Source organism: Myxocyprinus asiaticus, chromosome 43, assembly GCF_019703515.2.
Source record: "Myxocyprinus asiaticus isolate MX2 ecotype Aquarium Trade chromosome 43, UBuf_Myxa_2, whole genome shotgun sequence".
Lineage (NCBI taxonomy): Eukaryota > Metazoa > Chordata > Actinopteri > Cypriniformes > Catostomidae > Myxocyprinus > Myxocyprinus asiaticus.
In genome coordinates this window covers 4,574,572-4,591,320 of record NC_059386.1, presented here as the reverse complement: position 1 = coordinate 4,591,320, position 16,749 = coordinate 4,574,572, and the positions used below count along the sequence as shown (strand labels likewise).

The following is a 16,749-nucleotide window of genomic DNA, read 5'->3' as shown; positions in this document are numbered from 1 at the left end:
TTTGTGGCATTCCAAACTAACGTGTAAGAGCAGTGCAGATATGTAAGAGCAATAGATGTGTGAATTTTCATTTATCCCTGTGACATTAAAGATTTGATTCAGCAGGTGGCGACAAAAGACCGTCTTGTGTGTGCTATGAGTGAGTTGAGCTGACGTTGACACACTGTGTTGTCAGTAAGTGCACACATTTCTTACACTTATTGTATATCACTCCATGATTGCTTGGATTACTACTACTACACTATAACTGAGAAATAGAGTTAAACTAACAGCTTCAGCATTACTGCCAATCACAGCTGAGAGTTGCAGCATATGGAGTAATCAAACACGCTCAGAGCGCCTACCTGATACTAGTTGGGAGAAGACGTAAACTTTCAACATGGTGGAGGACAGTCTGGTTTCTGTGTTGTTGTCAAAATAAGAGTTCGCCAAGAAATATACAAGAATGAAACTGGCATCCTCCATGTTTTCTCTCTGACAATAAAACACTTGATCGTGAGTGAAATACTCGTAGGATAATTCCGATTGCACGTATGGCAGCATCACTCCACGATCAGAGCAGATTTACACTACTACACTACAGCTGAGGAATAGAGTTAAGCTAAAAGATGCAGGTAATAACACACTCAGTCACCCTCTAAATTGTTAGAAACATCCCTTACTAGTTCTAAAGTGTGGTTTTCAAATTAGTAACGTGGTTACTAGATACTTGGTCGTATCTTTCAAACAGCAACGGCAGTTGGAACAGTTTTTGGAACAGTCCTTAGTTTTTCCATACTTGTTTATTTACTTGATCATTGAACAGTTTTATAAAAGCAATCTCACACTCGTAATCATGCTCTATTACCCGTGGCCTTATGCCTATGGCCAAATCACAGCCGTGCTGATAGCTGGTTACAGCACTCTTGCTCGTGTGGTGTTGCTTTATAAATAAAAGTGCCACAGTGGCTTCAACTTCCATTTTCATTTCTATTTTACACCAATTTTGCCAGAAATGATGATTTTGTGTTCTTAAACACATGGGATGAAACGTTGCTTTATTGGTTTATCGATTGTTTTGCATAAATTAAATTCACAACTTGGATGGAAACATGACTACAGACAAACATTGTTTTTTGTTTTGTTTTGTTTTTTGTGTTTTTTTTTTTTTTTGGAATTGATGAATCTTTCACAAGAATGTGTATTAGATGAATAGTTCACCCAAAAGTTTCAATTCTGGCCTTATATACTTACCATAATGTTGCTTCAAACATATTTGAAATTTTCACGCAGTTTTTTGCCATATAACGAAAGTGACTCCGGACCGCTAGGCTCCAAAAAGGATGAAAAAAAAAAAAAAAATTAGTCAATTTGACTCATGGACTATATTCCAAGTGACAATCACTTGTGTTGTACAGACAAAAATGTAAATTGCCACAACAAAAATTGCCATTTGATTTGGCCACAACATACTCAACTAATCAAATAAGGACAGAAATGTCATTTATGGGTGTACTATCCCTTTAAGAATGTAAATGGGTTCTGTTTTGATTTCTTGTTTACTTTATGTTGTAGCCATGACCTGGTTGGCAGTGCACATGCTTGTTGCACAGTGAAGCTTTTGCAGGTGACCCAGGTTACAATCTGGCTTGTCATCTCCCAATTCTGTTCTGCCCCTTTTCGTTTATAAAAAGGCCAAAACTCAAATTAAAAAGATATACTTAAATGTAAAGAGAGCGTATCATGTGCCGCCAAAAAATTGCTCCTCACATTTTTTTTCTTGCAAAGCTGCAAAACCACACAATGACTTATTTCTTTGAAGTAACCTTGTCTAAGAGCTATTTGCATAAATGAAGGTTCCAGGCTGCTTTTATTCTCTGGGATGAAGGGGATAATCTGTGATTAGAGCCATGAGAGAAGACATAGTTGTCCAAGTATAAGAGCTTTGAGAAGTGATGTGACCACATGTGGGCATATTTGATCAAAAACGGACGGGTATTGTTTTTGTCTGCCTAAACAGCTACAGATGAGCATAAGAGGGTTCTTTATTTAGACTTCAGAAAAATCTCCTGTTACAACCTGACGACAAAATTGGTCTTTCACATTGATATATGTTGAGTCTATGTGAAAATGTTTTAAAAATATTTAAAAATGTAAACTAACAATTATTCAAGCTAGGTTATATTTCAATGACTTTACAGCTAATCTAAGATATGAATATATTACAAAAACAGCCATGGGGCATGCATACATAACTCCAGTGATTAATGTTTCAATTATCTGTTGTTTTTTGCACATATTTATTTTTCTCTTCAAGCCATACCTTGTGCCATATTTTCAAAAACAAAGCAGGAAGTAAATCTGATTCTTGTTAGGCTGAAGGCCTTGAGAGAAAATTCCTTGCTCAATCCAAACTGCAGTGAAATTGTAACCATATGTGGTATTGATACAGGACGTACCAGGAGTTTAGGGGCATTGATGGTTCCTTTGGCAACATGCCACATTGTGGCTTGAGCAAAATGAAAAGTGAATAGTGAAAAATTCCTTTTGAGAGCAGTTATTTTTGCAAACCTTTACACTATATCCATTAACACGTTTCACTGTAGGAATTTTCAGAACAGCGATGTGCGATTTATAATAGTTTGGAAAACGTGTTGAAAACTTTGCTACTTTTACTTTGATGTTGAGTATTTCCCTAATCAGTCAAAGGCTGATGGGTGAAGTATTATTTGCTGCAGGGTTCTAGAAGGGCATGTTTCCCTGTGTTGTTTGTTCTTGATTATTTTACACATGACCAAGGATTTTGGTAAATGTTGTTTGCCATATCACTAGTCTCCAGTATACCACTGAGATACTAGAAAAAGTTCAGTTTCCTGTTTTTCCAGATTGGTGGAGGATCAGTTCTGTTATCAAGGGATAAATCTTAAACCCTTTTTGGTCACGGTCTGTAGAGTAATTTTTTTACTGCGAACGTCTGTAATGTTTACTATAAATTTGCACGGGATAAGCAATGTCTGTACATATTGCTAAGATGGACATGTCTTTGACATTTACACATTTTCGTCATGTTGAAACAGCCCCTTTAAGATAACAAAACTGTGGCATCTTTGTTTTAACAACCACTAAAATAAGAACAGAATTTAAACAATGACAGAAATATTCTGAAACCTTACACTGTTTTAACATGGTTCCATTTGAATGTATCATAACTTTACAGTACTGACTACTGATTACTTTCACAGCAATATGATTATTAAATATTAGCATTAATATTGAGTTACTGCCTATGTTCCAAATCAGTCAATTATGAACAGGGACTAAAAACGGTTCAAGGAACTAAAACCAAAAACGAACAAAATACTTTGCAGAACGTAACTGAAACGGAACTAAGTCCCTTTCAACTGGTACTTTTAAATGCTGTTAGCCGTTAATAATTGATAAACATTTTTTTCATGAAACCAAAGAACAAAGGGTTTATCGCAGTAAATTTTCCAAATTAAACCCTTCTTGTTACCTAAAAAAACAAGGCTTTTCTCTTTTTCGTAGAACATGAGCATGTGCTTTGATCCTGAAGGAAACTGCTGCAACACATATTTCTTTACTTAATTACATGCTGTGAATGTAGCCTACTGTGACATGCTGAAGACCTTTGACAACTATACAGTATATAATATACTACATATACATGCACGGTTAATCTAGATACACTGACAAATATTAGAGATAAAAAGTGTACATTTCTGAGTTGTTTCCAAGTCTTTACTGAATTATTGTTAGATATCATGCATTAATACAGATATGATGCTGCCGGTTTTTGACTGAGAAGCAGATCTGTTTTTTTATTTATCTTTATTATTATTATTATTATTATTTAGGCCTTACTAATCTGTTTCATATGGCTTATTATAGTTAAAGAGTCAAGAGCAATGAGTGTGTGTGCTTCTTTCTGTTTTACCCCAATGTTTGTTATTAAATCAGTATAAAGGTGATTCAGGACTTTATTAGCTCTAGAATAACGTGGTCTGTGGGTGCACCAAGATTTGAAAAAATAAAAATAATTTGGTAGCATAAGGTGACATTTAGTCCAAATGCTCCCACAAAGTTTGTGCGTTTATGCAGGAGAGAGATTTAAGCTCTTCATTGATTTTAGGTGGCTATATGTATTTTATATATATTTATATATTATAAATATTTTTGGGAATGTATTTAATATTAAGAATACATTTATTGAAAAGACGTTATTTTATTAACTTATTTGGGTGAGGCAAATCCCTTATTTTGAGCTTGTTTTTCCAGACCAGGAGCCTCATTTATAAACACGTTCATAAAATGATCTTAAATATGAAGGTACGACAATTTCCTAAATGTTCCGATGAACGGTTTATAAAATGTCCGTACGCACGAAAAAATGTTCCTTTATGCTTCCCACTTTATAAATCGCAATTCATCTTAAAATCATGCACATATGAACAAGCGCATTGACTCACGACCTCAGGACAGTACGCCCACAAATATCTTAACATGGTGAGACAGAATACAATAAAAGTGCATGCGCAAGTTATTTTTTCCTTCATTTATTAAATTTTCTTGGTTTTCTAAAAAAAAAAAGTGAGTGCAAAAAATAAAGTGAATTTAATAAAAATATGCTTGATATAGCCTATTACATATTGTGTATTACACCTGCCTGTTACCTTGTAAGTCTTAAAATGCATTTATTATGCAAACATGCAAATAGGGCTATAAAAAAATATCCTGTTACAATGGATATCTAGAATAAAGCATTTACATTTCACAATCTAAGTAATAGCACATTCTGACTGGTATCTGAATATTCTTGTACACGTAAACATGCTAATTCATTTATTATTCATAGTTGCATTACTAAAAATAATAAAAAATCAAGTCAGCAAGCACTGGCACAACGGAGCGCAAGCTCCAAAAATGTCCGTATGCATCCTTGTCAGTTGACATACACAAGAATATTTTCAAGTCAGTTTCTGCCTTTATAAGTCCCAATTTGTTCCACACTTTTGACATAGGATCAAATCCATGGAATTTAGGATGAAGTCTGATCGTACGTACGTTTTAGATTGTTTGTTTCTCTTGTGAGATCTGGCAACACTGCAGCTGGTATATTTATCACCTTTAGCACAGAGTACTGTAATTTTAAAAAGAATGTTATAAACTGGGGGCCTGCGTAGCTCAGTGGTAAAAGACGCTGGCTACCACCCCTGGAGTTCGCTAGTTTGAATCCCAGGGCATGCTGAGTGACTCCAGCCAGGTCTCCTAAGCAACCAAATTGGCCCGGTTGCTAGGGAGGGTAGAGTCACATGGGGTAACCTCCTCGTGGTCGCTATAATGTGGTTCGTTCTCGGAGGGGCACGTGGTGAGTTGAGCGTGGTTGCTGCAGTGGATGGCGTGAAGCCTCCACATGCGCTATGTTTCCGTGGCAACGCGCTCAACAAGCCACGTGATAAGATGCGTGGGTTGACGGTCTCAGACACGGAGGCAACTGGGATTCGTCCTCCGCCACCCGGACTGAGGCGAATCACTATGTGACCACGAGGACTTAATTGGGAATTGGGCATTCCAAATTGGGAGAAAAAGAGGAAAAATCACAAAAAAAAAATAATAATAATAATTTATAAACTGTTCTTTTATTTCATTTTAGCCAGTTACCATTTGGAAAGGAGACTGTGGAACGCCAAAAACGGAACGGAAAAAATACAGTTTCTGCTCAGAATGAACCGTAATGAAAAACCTTTGGTTTCTAGTCCCCGCTTATGAAGTTCAATTTCAGTTAGGATGCTTGCTGTCTTAAGGCCAAAGTATACTTCGTGCTGGTAAATCTCTCGTCTCGCGCACTGTGTGACGCAAATTTTGTCATCAACACAGTCAAGGACTGATCACCTGCAGCCTAGTTTTTAGAAACATGCAGACAGTCATCCTTTGTGCGTGTTGTGGGCACATGTGCCTGCTGTTGACTATACTAGAGAGTATCACAAAGCAGTCATAATATGCATGTATGTGCTTGCAGTCAAAAGAATATTTTGAAAGGTTGAGCACTCAAAAAACAAACTATACTACACTAATACAATGCAATGCCTTGAAAACCCATACATTTGGCTGAGTTTACACCTCTCATCTGGTGTTTTCCTTCATCATAAATGATTTTTTTTTTTTTAAAATACTCTCTATTACCTTATACTCTGGAAAACAATGATGTTAAGAAACTCACAACGGAGGTAAGTGTGGATGTGGCCTTAGAGAGCAGAGGCCTGTGTAGGCAGTAGACAGCAAGTCAGCTCACGAGCTTTTGAAACAGAGCCAGTATATTATATCGTTTTAACTCTTCAGCTCACCAAGTCGTTGCTGTTGGGGGTTGTCAGTTCAGTTTGAGACTGAAACAAATGTGCCTGTTTGTGAGAAGTTTAAAATGTAAGAATCCAATTCCGACCAATTCCTGAGTCATCAGATAAAGGAATTTATTTTTTGCCAGAATAGACCACTTTCATCCAGTTGGTAACTGCATCAACAGCAGAGATGGATATTCTGAATAGCAGTTCTGCAGTGATTTTGGTCTCTGTGAATGAAGATTATGATGAGAGAAACAGCCATGCCCAAAGGTAGTGTAATAAACAACCATTGAAACTTCTGTTGAAGTGCTCCAATTATTTCACACAAACCGCAGTCCACAATGACTACACTGCCCTGTCGTTTTGGCTCTTCGTGAGCACCTACATTCCAGGGCTCCGTGGACAACAGGTCATGAGATGCAATGGCTCACTGCAGTCCCTGTATGGTGATTATTCTAGTCTCGTTCCTTAGGCCAGCACGATATTAACATTAAGTCTCCGATACACTCACTGCAAAGTTCTTCTTTGTTCTTTGCTCAGAGCAAGAGAGAATGTCAAAACAGCTGAACAAAGGTAAACTGTTTGTGAACATTTGGACACCGCCCAGGCCACTGCAGCCGGTATTTATAGGAGCATCTAAATATGATACAGACACTGTCCTGACAACAGACTACATGTAAAGCTTATATTACATATAAATGTGTTATCACTGAATACATTTCACTCTATGAATAGAATCCACATTAGATCAGTAAAAAAGAAGCTGTTTTAACCACACTCTGATGATTTAAAGTAATATATATGCATTAGAGGATGTGTAATTTGTAATGTTTATATTCTGAATTCATGGCTCTAATGCTAACGTTAACATGGTCATAATATTTAACAGTAACAATACTCATTATTGTATTTTTTTTATGAATTTTGTAAAAAAGAATCCACGTAAGATCAAGATTGTTTTTTGTTTTTTTTTAAAGAACAACATTGTCACTACTGCAAAAATGGGTGTATAAAAGGGGGGCAACTCTACACTCCAATGTTAATTTCAGATGATCGCGAATGAATGAAGAAATCAACCGGAAAAAGTTGTTGCCATTAAAGTAGGTGGAGCACAAGGTCACGCACTGTTTTCATGAAAGTTTGCGCTGCCAAGCTGTTTCAAACCACCGCATCAAACTGTAAAACACCTTTTTGTCCAGATTTGTTCGAAATTATGTCACACCCGTTGTTTCTATGATTTTGCTACATGTATATTGGCATCTTTAGTTGTGAGGGTTATAAATGGGTCAATCTGTTTGATGATGTCTCTGAAATTCAAATGGCCCATTTTCCCCTCGCTTTCCTCAGATTTCCTTAAATTTCCTCAAATCTCTACATAGCATCCTTGAAAAGTGTTTAACAAGTTAATGTCATGACATGCAACTCTTGTAGACCTTTTTAGTGTTAGATTGTTTTACTTGAACATTGAAGGTAGATACTACAGGTATGTATTTTTTTTTTATTTTTTTTTACCCCGGTAATCACCAACTAGAAAATGCTTTGGTTAAAATATGTGGGAAATTGAAGTTACAGATTGTGACAGAGGCCACATTCATTTAGAAAACGCTCTCCATTACCGCATACTTTGGAAAATGATGATGTTAGGAAACACAACAGCAGTGAAAAACTTGAAAAGAACATGCAGGAAAGCAGAACTAATGTGGCGGAAAACACAACTTGAAGTCCATAATAATATCTACAAAGACAGCCTTCATGCTTTCAATTTGGAATTAGGCACAGTTAGGTAGACCTTCTTCTCAAACATTATTAACAGCCATATAAACAACACCCGCACTCCTTTTGCTACTGGAAGAGAGACTAACAAACCCTCCAACACAGGTTGCCTGTGAAATGCTCTCTGACAGAAATGCAACAAGTTTGCATCTTTTTACATGAAGAAGATCAATGATATTAGAATGGCGATCAGCTCGTACTCATGTTGCACTGTGGTCATTCAACACCCACCACAAAAACTCAAATTAGAATTAAAAAAAAAAAAATAATAATATATATATATATATATATATATATTTATATATATATTTTTTTTTTTTTTTTTTTTATATTCTAATTTGAGGAAATTGATGGCAAAACCCTGGAAGAAATAGTACAGCATCTTAAAACTTCAACCTGCTGTCTTGACAGACTCCCCACAGCATTTTTCAAAAATGTGTTACTGTCTGAAAAAAGATCTGCTAGAAGTAGTAAATGCGTCACTCCTTTCAGACACATTTCCGAAGTCCCTGAAAACTGCAGTTGTCATGCCCCTTCTTAAAAAGAACAATTTAGATAACTCAATATTGGGCAACTACAGACCAATTTCAAATTGTCCTTTCATAGGCAAAATCATTAAAAAGGTTGTTTTCAATCGGATGAACAAATTCTTAATCTCGAATGGCTACTTGGACAATTTACAGTCTGGTTTCCAACCGCATCATAGCATAGAAACGGCGCTCATAAAGATCCTAAATGATATTCGGCTAAATACTGATTCAGGCAAAATATTAGTGCTGGTATTATTAGATATCAGTGCTGCTTTTGACACTGTTGACCACAACATTCTCCTAGACAGATTGGAAAACTGGGTAGGGCTCTCTGGGATGGTCCTCAGCTCGTTCAGGTCATATCTAGAAGGTAGGGGTTACTATGTGAACATAGGCAACTATGAATCTGAGTGGACATCCATGACGTGCAGAGTCCCACAAGGCTCAATTCTTGCACCGCTCCTGTTCAACCTGTATATGCTCCCACTAGGCCAAATTATGAAAAAGAAACAAATTGCATACCATAGCTACGCAAACGATACCCAGATCTATCTAGCCCTATCGCCAAATGACTACAGCCCCATAGACTCTCTGTGCCAGTGCATTGATGAAATTAACAGTTGGATGTGCCAAAACTTCCTTGTTAAACAACGTCAAGACTGAGGTCATTGTATTTGGCAACAAAGGCGAAATTCCCAAGGTGAATACATACCTTGACCCCAAGGGTCTAAAGACAAAAAAATCAAGTAAGGAATATTGGTGTCAGACCTTAGTTTCTGTTGTCACATCAAAGCAATAACTAAATCAGCCTACTATCATCTAAAAAATATTGCCAGAATTAGATGTTTTGTATCCAGTCAAGACTTAGAGAAACTTGTTCATTCATTCATCACCAGTAGGGTAGACTACTGCAATGGACTCCTAAATGGCCTTCCCAAAAAGACCATTAGACACCTGCAGCTCATTCAGAATGCTGCTGCCAGGATTCTCACCTGAAACAAAAAATCTGAGCATATTACCACAGTCCTCAGGTCTTTACACTGGCTTCCAGTTACATTTAGAATTGATTTTTAAAGTACTGTTACTCATTTATAAATTGCTCAATAGCCTAGGACCTAAATACATTTCAGATATGCTTGTTGAATATAAACCTAACAGACCTCTCAGATCATTAGTATCAAGCCAGTTAGACATACAGAGGGTTCACTCAAAACAAGGTAAGACAGCGTTTAGCTATTATGCCACCCGCAGCTGGAACCAGCTTCCAGACGTGGTCAGATGTGCCCCAACAGTAGCCACATTTAAATCTAGTCTGAAAGCACTTCTGTTTTGCTGTGCATTTTCTGACTGAGCATTGTGTTGTACTTATTGATTTCACTGAATCATTTTGCTTTTGTCTTTTTCATTTTAATTATTTTGTATCTCATCGACTTGTGATGCCTATTGAACCTACAGAGAACAATCAGTAAACTCTCTCTCATTTGATTATTGAAAAACTGACTCTGAGTTTTTATTCCTCAATATCCATATTGAGGACCCAGCTGTCAACCCCTACAGTTTATGGTGGAAGAATGCGGGTAATTTTATCAGTGTAAACTTGATCAACCAACAAAAATAAGATAGGTAGATTTTATTATTTTTTTAGGGACTGTCTGGTGGAGAGATTGAGTGAGGCACTGCTGTTAGTACCTGAATAAAAGAGGCCTAAGACACCCGCACTCTGTACCGAGAGTGGATGGGAGTGGTTCTGACAGTCCACGCTTATGTTCTAGTCCTCACTTGGAGTCTTTATTAAGAATCTAGCAGTGGCTAGATATCACACCCGGATGTAGTGGTATCTTGATTAGAATGTGAGGATGTCCTTGTGACATTGGAGACATCTGCAACATGATGGCACAAAAAATAGTCTGCAGACTTTGAATGGGAAAACCTTGTTTTTCTTGGTGTCTCCACTCACAGTGGTGCCCCGAGTTTAGGAAAAGATAGATAGCAGATTCTTTTAGTTCAGATTAGATATTCATTTTTCTTTTCTTGTTTTATATACACATTGTAGGCATTGGTTGATCATGGGTACACTGAGATCTGCCTTTGAGACTAAGTTAAAGGAAAATAAATTCAATAATGATTTGGATCATTTCATGTTCTCTGCTTTTTTCAATTCGTCATGCTCTTAATACCTGTTCTTCTGATTTTTATGCTATTTATTTCTTTTTATTTTATTTTTATATAACTTTTTCTCAATGTGTGTATTACTTTTTATTCTTATTTCATGTTCTTAATTGTTTTTTTTTTTTGTTTTTGTTTTTTTTATGTGTCTTGTATTTTCTATAAAATGTATATGTAAAGCACTTTGAATTGCCATTGTGTATGAAATTTGCTATATAAATAAACTTGCCTTGCCTAGAAAACTGAAAACCGTTTTCAAACGAGAATGGTGGATGTGCCTTGAGAACTTGAAACATTGTTTTTTTTATTTTTATTTTTTTTATAAATATTACAATGAGAAATTTGTCAGTTATCACCCACTCATTTTTATATATGACGGTTCCTAAACTGAACAGTGACTAAACCGTACCATAAAAAATAGGGCCGATTGAAGGCCATTTTATACTTTTAAAGGTGCAATATGTAACATTTTTCATGTAATACTCGCCTTTTTTTTGCCAATGTGTGAACAGCTTGTAATGCAACTTAAAAAATTAGCCCTTCCCGGACTTCCTAGGTTGCCTATTTAAGCCTGTAAACTGATTTTCATGGGAAGGGAGCGGGTCGCTTTTGCCGGGAAAATCCAAAGGATGTGACATTTATGCGCGCTCCCGAGAGCCTTGCCTCAGACAGTAATAGCTTCTCTTCCGCTATTCAACAGCGACAACAAACTGCAACACTTGGTAACATTATCTTAGAGATGGAGTCTAGCAAACGGCCGGCTCCCAGCACAACACCGACTCCTACACAAACTCAGGGTAAGCCAAAAAAACTATAAAACATTTATCTACTGAATCCCGTCTGGCTAAGCGGAAACATGTTCGTGGTCGAGTGAAAACTACAGTGAACATCGGCAGGGCATTTGATTCCTGGAGGGATCTTCGTTCGTTTTTGGGGATCATAACCGACCCTGAATTGGCATCATTCTTATTGGAGTGGTAAGCTTACATAGCTGCAAAGCATGTGAAATATAGTGCCATAAGGATTGATCTGTGTAATTTTAGCTAACTTGATGTTGCCTGCTAAGGCTGATGAATTGCAAGCTACCTTGCTTTGTAACTTTCAAATAATTTCAACGATCTTCTCTTTATACTAAATGTCAGGTTAATGTCAATGTTAATCTGTAATTATTCAGCAAGGTAAACTACAATAATACATGTAATGAATGCTAGACAGTGTTCAAGATAATGCAGAAAGCTCCATTCATGAGTGTAACATCACTTGGTTATACAGAAAATATATACATTCTATTATTATAAAACAATAGCGCATCAATATATCAAAATGACAGTTGTGATGGAATCACATCAATACTGAATTGTGTCAACATATTTATAATGTACAGTCTATTTTATAAACAGCTACTGTCAAATTTAGCTAACAGCTATTTATAAAGCTGGCTAGCTAGCTAACGCCGACAAAGGCTATCGTATAAATGCAGTCAATGTATCATGCAAAGAAAAGTGATTACTTCAAGCTACAGTCTCGCATAGTCAGACCTATATCCACACTTTGTTTTAGCCCTGTTCCAGCACTGGAGAGTCAAATATAATATATAGTCTCAAAGTTTGTAGTAAAACAATCATAACTGTGTAATTTTAATTATGCTACCTCATCTGTCAGTATGATGTCGGTGAATCACATTCAGTCTCTTTGTACGTTACGTCATTATTTTGGTCGATGCTCACTCGCATCCCTATGGAGTGTGTGCGCGATCAAGAGCAACAAGTAGCTGGCTGCAGTTCACTTAACGGCCACAGGTGTCATTAATAACAAGGGTTTCTGAATCTTACATACTGCACCTTTAAGTCAAGGATGATAACAAGATATCTGAGGTAGCTATTTTCTCCAAGATTATGTTAAGATCTATGCATCATATCACATTGTATTTGGGCTCGTTTTAATCGGAAGCTTCCGCTGATTTTTTTTTCTGTTAATGTTTCATGAAGTTACAAGCAAAACGTGACAAAAAGCTACATCTGTTTTCATCTTATTTATGTGCTTTCATGGCTTTTACTAAATATATTTGGTCTGTAAGTGAAACAATATGCTTGTTTTTTTACTTGTTCTTGTTGTATTCTACTTTAGACCTTTCTTGATTTTTATGATGTTTTCGCTGTATGTTTGTGTATAGTAAATAATAATATATCTAAAGTTACGAAAAAAGAGCACTTCTAATTTCTCATCAAGTTAAACAGCACTTGTTAAGAGTTGGTCATATTGCCTAAATGCATTGTAAAATCCAAAGGCTTTAAAACTACACCGATTTTGTGTTGGTTAGGCGAGTAATTAATTCAATTTTTGTATTTCAATTTTTTTAACGCTGATCATCAAAATACGACAAAATATTTATTTATTATTATTAAGTGACTCGAGCAGGTATCCAGTGCATGCCTAATGTATTTTCTGTCTGCATGTTAGGTAACAAATATAATAAATTAATCTCAACATGTTCACATACTTTGATAAACTTGTTTTAATGCTACAACAATTTAATAAATAATTTGGAATCCTCTAATTACATTACTTTTGTTTATTTATGAAATGTATAATTATTTAAAAAATTAAGGCAATTTGGCTGTGTACTCTCAGAATGATGGATACACACTAATGCAGAACTATAAATGCAAACAACCGTGTAGGTTTCACGCAGTATAAATCACACTTAACTGTACATTTGTACAGCTTGCTGCAATAATATAGAATGAAGCGTCACAGGTGTGCATTTAATGGCATTTTACAACGGCTTCGAATGTGGCTCATCCAAAAAGAATTTAAAGTCAGCTAGGTCAAGTAGTTTTTATTTGTATAGCGCTTTTTTACAACACATTTAAAAGCAGCTTTACAGAAAATGATACTTAAACAGAAAAAGAAGCTGTAATATAGTTATGTATTGGAGTCATAATAGTGTGGTTTAATAAAAAAAAACATGATTATAAATTGTGCCTTATAAATAAATAATTAAATAAGTAAATTATGTTTGTATTTAGACCCCCAATGAGCAGGATAAAGGCAACTGTGGCAAGGAACACAAAACTCCATAAGTTGTTGGTTAATGGAAAAAATTAACCTTGGAAGAAACCAGGCTCACTGTGGGGGCCAGTTCCTCTCTGGCTAAACAACATGAATATAATGGCAATATTAGTTATTTATGTGTAGTCCCAAGTCACGGTATAAAATGAGTAAACTAAGTAAAGTGTTAGTAGACAATGTTTAAACAAAAATATATCCAATAACTGCACATGTGAGTTCATCAGTGGTATTATTGCCATCTCTGCTGTCCTTCTCTCTTTCAGAATGCATGAGAAGGGCTTCTGCCAGCCGTACCGAGGCATCGCTTGTGCTCGCTTTATAGGAAACAGGAGTATCTATGTGGAGTCTCTGCAGATGCAGGGAGAAAGTGAAAACCGCATCACTGGTGAGCATTGCTGTCTCTGTGCTGTCATCTCCTGTGCTGGAATCAGAGATTAACATAAGCACAGTATCTTACCACATATACAGTGGACCAAGAAGTATTCGGACACTTAAGTCACACTTAAAGTGCATTAGATAACAAAATATCGAACAATGTGGCATCTGCAAACAAGTGATATTTGTGGATCAAGAGTCCAAATTCTTTTTGGGGCCACCGTTTCATGCCCATAGATACGCTGTACATTCTGTTTTTAACATGCTTTATCATTCTTGTGTTGTCCAGCGGCCTTCACTATGATTGGCACCTCCACTCAGCTCTCAGACCAGTGTTCTGAGTTTGCCATTCCTTCCTTCTGCTACTATGTCTTCCCGTTGTGTGAGGAGGGCACCAGAGGTCCACGGAGGCGCCAGCTCTGCCGCGATGAGTGCGAGGCGTTGGAGAACGACTTGTGCAATGCCGAGTATACCATTGCACGTTCCAACCCCCTCATCCTCATGCAGCTCGAGCTGCCCGCATGCAACCTGCTTCCCCACCCTGGATCACCTGAAGCTGCCAGTTGCATTCGCATTGGCGTGCCACCCCAGTGTAGGTTGACACGACTGATACGTTTAAAAAAAAAAATGAATACTAATATCAGATTTAAGTAGGGATACTACTCTGTGGTACTCATATCAGGCCGGTAGTGGAAGGTAAATATTCATAATTGTTTGGTATCACCATTTAGTGTTTTTAATGGGTACATTGACAATGTTGTGATTGTACTTGCTGTGCTTTGGTTCAATGCAAACTCAAACGACAGCTTTTATTGAAATGTTGGTTATTACAAAACATTATTTAGACTCGCACCTCGTTTATTTAAAGTTATATCTAAAAACGGGATCACAGGGTTTCGTTTATGGAGGGCCAAATTACACAAATATGATAAACAATATTTGTAACAGCAGTTTTAAGAGGAGTTTATGTAGATTCTGCCTAACCAATCATTTCCTTCATAGCTACCAAATTTCAGTAACTTTTATTAGATCATTTTAAATGTGGTCCATCATTTTGACAGATAAAAAAACTAGAAAGAAAACCATTTAAACTGAGTGCATCTGTTTTCAATTTATCCATCTTTTTTGGGGGATTTTTCCCCTTTTTCACCCAATTTGGAATGCCCAATTCCCAGTGTGCTTTTAAGTCCTCGTGGTCGCGTAGTGATTCGCCTCAATCCGGGTGGCGGAGGACGAATCTCAGTTGCCTCCGCGTCTGAGACCATCAACCCGCGCACCTTATCACGTGGCTTGTTGATCGCATTGCCACGGAGACATCCACCGCCATCTGCGCTCAACTCACCACGCACCCCACCAAGAACGAACCACATTATAGTGACCACGAGGAGGTTACCCCATGTGACTCTACCCTCCCTAGCAACCGGGTCAATTTGGTTGCTTAGGAGACCTGGCTGGAGTCACTCATCACGCCCTGGGATTCGAACTAGCGAACTCCAGGGGTGGTAGCCAGCATCGCTTACCACTGAGCTACCCAGGCCCCCTCAATTTATCCATCTTTAAGTTTACAGTATGTGGCTTTTGCATGTCATTTTTAATTACTGAAAATGTTAATATTGGCTATATCAAGATATCAAATGTACAAACACAAATGGAATGGCATCTATACAAACATGCACACACACACAAAATTACTTGTATTGGTACTCGGTGTCGGCCGATTCTCTAAAACTGGGTACTTGGTACTTGTATCGGCCTTTAAATTTTGGTATCGGTGCACCACTAGATTAAAGGCATTGTTCACCCAAAATTAAAAATCATTTACTCACCCTCATGTTGTTCCAAGCCCATAATGACTTTCTTTAGGGACTGTCAGCCTCATGTATGGGAAAAAATAATACATTTAATGATGACTGGGACATTTTTGGGTGAACTATCCCTTAAATATTGTTTTGGTAAAGGAAGACTAAAATATTACAAGAAAACAAATGTACTTGGCTTTACAAGCAACCTCAAAGGAGATGAGATGAATGACAGACATTAAGATCAAGTAAGGCAAGGGGGCCCTCTTGTGGTGCATCTAAAATGTTTTGTTTGTAACGAATTAGTTTACATAACCCATAAAGCTGACTCAAAATGTTTCATTTATCCTCATATTCTTCTTATTAATGTTCTGACACTAAATACAGACCAGACCAACTTTTTTTGTTTTATTCTTGTTAAAGATTCACCCCCAGATCACAGCTGTTACAATGGAAGTGGTGCCAACTACAGGGGCACAGTCAGCGTGACAAAATCAGGGTACCAGTGCCAGCCCTGGAGTGCCCAATATCCACACAGTCACCATCTGACCCCTATTGAGTACCCTGAACTCAGAGGAGGGCATAGTTTCTGCAGGAATCCTGGGGGGCAAATGGAGAGCCCTTGGTGTTTCACTTTGGACCCTAATGTTAGAGTGGGTGTCTGTGACATTCATCCCTGCCGTGAGTAGACTGTCTTGA

At 37.2% G+C, this 16,749-nt stretch overlaps 1 protein-coding gene across 2 annotated transcripts in view; it reads left to right on the top strand.

The window, feature by feature from the left end:
- The window catches only part of LOC127433274 (tyrosine-protein kinase transmembrane receptor ROR2-like), a 216,153-nt gene that overhangs the window by 193,044 nt on the left and 6,360 nt on the right, over window positions 1–16,749 (top strand). For both annotated transcript variants that reach the window (XM_051685006.1, XM_051685007.1), the window contains exons 5-7: window positions 14,140–14,261; window positions 14,541–14,843; window positions 16,474–16,731. In XM_051685006.1, coding sequence (XP_051540966.1) covers window positions 14,140–14,261; window positions 14,541–14,843; window positions 16,474–16,731 — 683 coding nt within the window. The remainder of the gene's footprint in view (window positions 1–14,139; window positions 14,262–14,540; window positions 14,844–16,473; window positions 16,732–16,749) is intronic.